We start from the raw sequence: 7551 nt of genomic DNA on the forward strand, positions 1-7551 counted from the left end.
GTCAGTAATGGCTTGAAGGGTCATTCCATAGCGTCCAGAGGGTTGCACTAAAGAGGAGACCAAGGCAGTATCTGCTGTAGCATGAGGTAAATATGAGCAACAGAATAAAGTTCCAGAGAGGCAAAACTGAACAGGAGGGACTGCAAGGGAGGCCAGAGGGTAGAACTAAACTGGAGCTTAGAGCAGCTAGGGAGACAGTAGTAAAGTACCTTTTTGCCAGCAAAATCCAGGAGAGCCCAGCATATATGAAATTACACATCCTGGCTTCAGACTTCAGCAAACAGCGCACAGATCAAAATATCAGGATTGTGATCCACAAGATAGTCCACCATGCAGCAGGATGATAGGTTGCATTGCGATGTATCCCACACTTTCTGTCAAGATGTAAAATAGTAGCAGCCTCTCCCAAAGAGCCTGGAATCTGTACCACTACATCTCAGAAACTGAACACAGAGCGATGATGGTTATATTAACTCATGCAGAGCTGCAGATCTATGCTACCAGGTGTCGACGATAGACATATGCAGCAGTAGCTATAAGTTCTCTCCATGTCCTCCAGCCAGCACCAGCAGGCATACTAATAATGTGTACGGCTGTAAAATAATGTCACAGATGCCCCTGGAACTGGGCAGCGCAGTACACTGAAACCCACAGTCTCCCTGTTACCGGGGAGTGGGATAATTGCGTGGCAGCGGAAGCAGGGAACAGTACAGCTGTGGTCAATAGGTGTCTCCAGAGCTGGGCAGCCACAACACACCACTGGGCGAGATCCTTCCAACACTGCAAAGCATGAAAACAGAAACCTGCCAGCGGAGTCCAGCAACAGTGATCAGTTCAGACTGTGTGCAAGATTCCTCATGGGCAGCAAGCAACTAAGCAGCAGTCAGAGAGGGGCCAAAATGGCATCTCAGTGTCCCCGGCAGGAGAAGGCCCCAGGACAGCATGGACCAGCAGGAAGAGACACACTAGAAACCAAAGTCCACCAAAAGCACCCCCAAGGCATCAGGAGATGTTCCACTACAGGAGGGAGGTGAGAGAAGTCCACTGGGGCCATAAGATTTTGTTGCAGGATTTTCAGGCTGGAGAGCTGTAAGACTAGCATCTTACTCCATGTCTGTAAATGTCACGCCTGCCTATGCATCCTGTCTTTGCTACCTTTCTGATTCATCTTGGCCAGGACAGGCATTAGACAACACCCGTACAATTCTCAATTTGATTGAATTGATTAACAATTCTGATTAGGAGTTTGTTTTACTCTCCCTCAACACCTTCATATGCAAGTCTTGAAGATGTTTGGCTTTTAGGGTCGAATCTTAAGATCTACTTTAGCTTTGTATGGTCAGACATCTGCAAGGGTCATTAATAATGTTTTTTTTTCATGCCCTCCTGCTGAAGAAACTGGGAGTTAAGCCAGGAGAAACCGGTTAAGACTTTTGGGCTTTTTTTGCTGCTATATCAGACAGAGTAACCTGGATGATCACCATTGTCCCTCTGGAAGGTATTCATATCCCTGCAACTTTGCATCATTCAGATTACATCATGGGAGCTCTCTATATTATCTGGACACAGATGCACATTGGCTGCCGTTCACTCACATGCTGACACGGGCGCCAGCTACCACAGCCCGGGAGTCTGTAAAGGAGAAAGACTGCTATCAGAAGCTGGTTAAGGCTGAGGTGAGCCGCAGGACCACTGGACGGGTAATATTCCAAGGCACCATCAATTATTTCTGACTCCAGTATTAGCAGCTCCACTACACTTTTGTGCAGTGTACCATTGAGGCTTAATTATTCAAATATTTCTGTATACACTGGTTTGACATTCCTAAATACATTTCTAATGAAGTGAGATCATCTATTTACAGGGATTTGTTCCTTACCACTGAGGGATTTTTATGACTAATCAGGGAGATACATGTTCTGATTAGATTTGTAGCTTGTATATTTTATTGTACTCTTATGATATTGAATTAACACATTGTGTTTTATTTGTCCCATTGCAACATGCTATATATGATATAATAAATTGTTTTTATTTTATCAATCAGCTCTACCTTTCTTTTATTCACATTTGTTTTTTTAGTGGGTTGCAGTTCCCACTTTGTGTAACTGCTCATTTGACAAGATAGCTTTCCAGCAGACTATTTTTGCGCACCTGCTTCTATTTCCTTAATGTTTTATTTGTCTGATGTCTTTCCAATCTACAACAGCACCTGGCAGGGTTGTCCTCTGTCCCCCACTACTTTTATGGTGACAAAAGAGCCACTGCCTATTAAACAGCAGGCTTCTGGAGACTTCCATGCCTTAAGGATTGGACTACAGTACCTGTTATAAATGTTTTACTTTTTTGCCTATGATGTTGGACCATCTTAGTCAGACTTCTCTTTATAAACTCAATACTACTAAATCTGAAGTCTTCCTAATTAACCTAAGCCCCATGACTTTAGCCCTGTTACAATATGAAATTTGTTATGTTTGGAAACCCGATCCTATATCTAATTTAGGTATATACATACCACAGACTTTCTGGATGTAACCTCTCTACGTACACATAAGGTTTTACAGTCTCTAGGCTCAAACATGAGGTCTTTTAGTTGGACTGACTCTTAGCTTACAAAATCATGCTTCTGCCTAAACTTATGGATATCATTCACACTATTCCATACCTGATTCCAAGTTTCATTCTGCTGTCTTCTTATATTTAAAAAAAAGTCCCCTAAGATTGCTTATGTTTGAATGACTCTCACTAAGTGTGATTGGGGCCTGGCCTTACATTATCTCTTAAATTATCAAGAAGCGTGTACTTTAACTCAGTTATGAAACTGGTCATGTCCCTATAGTCTTATGCTGGCCATACACGGTAAGATTTTCTGTCCAACCATCCAACTAGTTGGTTGGTTGGAATGAAAATCTGGTAACGTATGGGAGTAACTGATGATCAGCAAATTGCTCCTAAATGCCATAAAATATATTAAAATGGTAGTCAGAAAAGTTTGTTAAATGTTTGCTCTAAACAATTTGTTCAAACAACAGTTTTTGTCCATTTTCCTGCATTTGGGAGCAAATTGCTGATTGTCATTTGCTTTCATACGTTACCAGATTTTCATTCTAATCAACCAACTAGTTGGATGGTTGGACAGAAAATCTTACCGTGTGTGGCCAGCATTAAACCTTGGGTTGCTCTGAAGAGGTCAGTATCTTCCCTAATTTACCTAGCAGACGTTTTATTGATCCCAGTTTTAGTCTTTTTCCTTACCTTCCTGCAACCTATCAATACCCTAGCTAAGCTTATCCCTCACCTAATCCTTTCTTCTCAGCATAATAGAAGAATAACTTTTCATGACTATTTGCTACAGACACCATTAACTATTTTTTTTACCTACACACTCTGAACCATGATTCAGCTTTGGGAATAGAGTGAGAAACAGCACTTAACTGTGAACCTGGACAAACCATATTGCAATGCAAGGGGTGTAAATACATAAAAAAAAATTGAATGCAGGGTAAATAATAGCTGCTTTTGAAAGTAGCCAACATATACTGCACATCTTTATTTTTTCACTGCAACTTAAATGTCAGTTTGGACACCTCCCTCCCAAATCTAAGGCTGGGTACACATGTAAAGATTTTCTGTCCAAACATCCAACTAGTTGATTGGTTGGCATGGGAGTAAATGGTGATCAGCAATTTGCTCCTAAATGCCAGAAAACAGATGAAAATTGACGTTCAGACAAGTTTGTTAAATGTTTGATCTAAACAATTTCTTCAAACAACAGTTTTTGTCCATTTTTCGGCGTTTGGGAGCAAATTGCTGATCGTCATTTGCTTTCATACCTTACCAGATTTTCATTCCAACCAATCAACTAGTTGGATGGTTGGACAGAAAATCTTTACATGTGTATGCACCATAAATCTCTCTACACATTTTAAATCTGCCCCTCCTGCAGTGCAGCATGGTTTCACCAAGATGATCAGCTGAGTGAGATATCTCACTCTATTTCCAAAGCTGAATCAGGCCCTCTGTTCTCACTCCCTGGGAAGCTGATCTCCAGACATCTATGTCTGTACAATGAACCTTATTTATTGTATGGTTTATAAAATGCCTCCACCAGTCTAAAATGCATGTCAATTTGTTATACTGTTTGTAACTCACACTACAGAGACTTCATATGATCTGACCTTTACAATCTAAAATGTGTTTGCGTAAATGTGCTGCAACTGGCCATATATTTCATGTTGTTTGGTTGTGTCCAGTGATACAGCCATTTTGGCTGAAAGTTTTTGCTTTTGCTTCCCAGCTTTTTAGTTGGTATCTGTCTACATTTTCTGACATAGCAATATTACATTTATACCTCTCTAAACTCCTCAAACATTACAGATATGTATTTGGTCATATTCTCATTGCAGCATGCACTACCTCGACCCATAAATGGAAAGATTATTTACCACCTACTATAGTAAGGTCTTAGCAAAAATGTATCATCTATATGAGATGAAGGTGGCTGGTGTCCTATATACCTCAGCCATTTCACCATTAATTAAGTGGCTTAGTTGGCATGAATTTACTACTGACAGAGTAGGGTCTGCTGTGCCCCCAGACAGGTCTACCTCTTCCTTTTAGTCTTTATGAAGCCCTGGAAGATTGAATTTCATGGTTTTTCATACTTGTGTCCTTGAATGCAGTTGTTGTAAATGACATGCCTGTGACACTCCCACTCCTGCCTAATAACCCTAATGTTATTTCCTAGATATGCCCACTGTATTCCACACTCCCATGCCCAAATTCGTTCTGCGTCTCCATGCAGTAAAAATTCAGACACATGCGCAGTGCAACTCAGATGCATGCACAGTACTTGAACATTGGCCAACTGTGTGATCAGCATTGCGAGCGTTTAGTGTGATACTCAGAATCAAGCCCTATAGTATGTGTTCAGTCCATTTATTACTACTGTCTGTATTACTCAGTGCCTTAACTAGACTTTTTTGTATGCTCTGCCAGTAAAAGCATAGGTGCCCCCCATTTTTGAAATAAGGACATAAGATGCATGGCTGAAAAAGAGGAGTGGGCTCATGGGGAAGGGACATGGCAATTCTGTTATAACCCGTATGATGATGAAGAAGTACCAATTTCATTGTACCACTGTTATCCAGCTGTCACTGCCAAATACAGTGTTAATCCAATGGCTTCAGTTATGATACACAGTAATTATGCAGTATAACTCTAGATATAACAAAGTGCTTTTGCAGCTGCACCTGCAGCTGGATTTGTTCATCAGAACAGCCATGCACAAGCCTACAGGCAGAAGTGTAGATCACTGACTGAAGGTATGGAAATATTGCCACTTGTAGTGTGTATGCAGCAAATATCAGCAGCGGGGAGGTCCGTGTATGCATCCTATAGCAGCAGCTGAGCCCACTGTCAAAGTTACTCGATGTGTGATGCTAACATCTGTTTAGAGAATGGGTGGCTGTGTTCAGGGCTGCCATCACAAATTGTGGAGCAGATAGCTCCATGTGTAAGGTGTCTGACTGTCCTGTGAGAGGTGATAAGTTTGAGTGTTAAATAAAAAAGGATGTGAATGACGATGCTAGGGGAGGTGGCCAGGTGGAGGGGGGAGTTGGTCAGAGAGGAGATAGGGACAGCCAGGAGATACCAGGGATAAAACAGAAAGTTGACAGGGCCGAGCAGTGCCCCCTACCCTGCAGTGCCCTCTGCGGTGGCATATGTTGCACCACCCTATTTACTGTCCTGGTATTACCCATCCTTTTCCTTTCCACTCTTTGCCTCTCCAACCCTATCCCCTAAGTGTTTTATTTGTACCACTTTATATGTAATATTAATTCATTAAACACCATTGATGATAAATAAAAGAAAGCAATCATTCTAAGGAAAGACAGGGACTATACCATTTGAAAACATTGGATTCTCACACTCAATAATTGCACAACTCAAATATATGACGAGCCAGACAGAGTTCTAAAACTTTTCACAACTAAATAAATTACATTTTAATAAATTAACAACCCAAACCAACCCAAATAATAGTATATATTTTACTTAATTATATTTCTATTGTATACAAATTAGGAAAAATACTACATTACAATATACATAGCAATTAGGAAACGCAAATAATGTTAAAATATGGTTATTGATCAGTTTATTATTGGTAGTGAACAATAAAACAACAAAATATGGAAACTCAACCGCAACTTCAGAAACATTTTTTTTGTTTCCCTTGTCATTACCCGACTTTAAAATTTTATACATTCACACTAATTTCAATGTATACTGTAGCTAATGCTAGATAACATTTATGAAGTATATCTAACTATAGCTTCAAATATTTCAGCTTTAAAATATGATCCTTAATTCCTAGAATGTTTGATCAAATATAATTTTGTTTGCAAAGGAACATTTTTTTTTTATAGAACAATCTCCAATATATCAATCTACTATATAATGTATTCCTTTACCTGGATCCCCTTTTAATCCATTGACCCCATCTCTTCCATCTCTTCCATTCAGACCTGGAAGCCCTTGTACCACAGAACACACGGGCGATGTGTCTGACAGAGCCTCGGAGAACAATATCAGGAATATTGTTGCTATGAAGGACATGGATTGGAAGTGCAGGATCATGTCTCCCCTGAATTCAAACACATGAATTTTACAGATATCAAAATAATGAAATAAATCAGTAATGCGAATTAAACATCATTACACAGCACTCACCAATATCAGTGGTTTTATTCTGTCATGAAAAAAAAATACTGTGTCAGTATGTCACCAACATGTGAGCCTGCAGCAATTACTACAATGTAAGAGATGACATAGGTTTTTATATGGGAGTTTATCGATTGCTTAGAAATATCTCGGTGAACTTTGAGCAGGGAAGGTCAATAAAAATGCTCTTTGAGTAAAATGTGTTATGTTACACTGTGAAAACAAGATTTGTAAAGAGAAGGTCGTCTTGTTTTGTGCATCTGCTGAATTGGAGTAAATATCCAGGGTTATGTAGATTATTAAATACCTGCAATTAATACATTAAATAATTAGGCTATTTTTTGTCTAAAATTATGTCTATAGAAATTGTCAATTGGCAAAGGCCTAACACCTACATATAGCATGGACCTCTGCTGCTCACCTTCAGTATTGCTCTGCTTTCTCCATACAAGAATGATTATAAGAAGTTTATTTAACAAGCATCAAGTAAAGTAAAGATTTTCTATCACTGCAATAAAAATATACCATTGCCTTAACACAGGCCATACACTGTCAGATGAAACTCACCATCAGGCAGACAGACACAATTTCTGACTGGTCTATTTTTCTGAGCACAAATTATATAATCTGTCGAGCATGCTGAAGGATTTTTTATGCCCAACAGACTGATAATTGGTGCACAGCTGTGGCAATACATTGTGCAATTATCAGCCAAAACAACCGATAATTGGCTGATCGGGCCAATAATTGCACAGTGTATGGCCACCTTAATGTATTGCAATACACTGTCAAATAATTGGTCTGTTTGATGGTGAGTACTGTAAA

The 7551-nt window shown here is 39.7% G+C and overlaps 1 protein-coding gene across 1 annotated transcript in view; it reads right to left on the reverse strand.

Annotated features, from left to right (window-relative positions):
* The window catches only part of LOC148443257 (pulmonary surfactant-associated protein D-like), a 44315-nt gene extending 37673 nt beyond the window's left edge, over positions 1–6642 (reverse strand). The window contains exon 1 of the mRNA XM_088463095.1: positions 6477–6642. Coding sequence (XP_088319221.1) covers positions 6477–6642 — 166 coding nt within the window. The remainder of the gene's footprint in view (positions 1–6476) is intronic.
* Positions 6643–7551: the final 909 nt, after the last annotated feature.

This window comes from Taudactylus pleione, unplaced genomic scaffold, assembly GCF_031769625.1.
Source record: "Taudactylus pleione unplaced genomic scaffold, aTauple2 ptg001314l, whole genome shotgun sequence".
NCBI classification, from domain to species: Eukaryota; Metazoa; Chordata; class Amphibia; order Anura; family Myobatrachidae; genus Taudactylus; species Taudactylus pleione.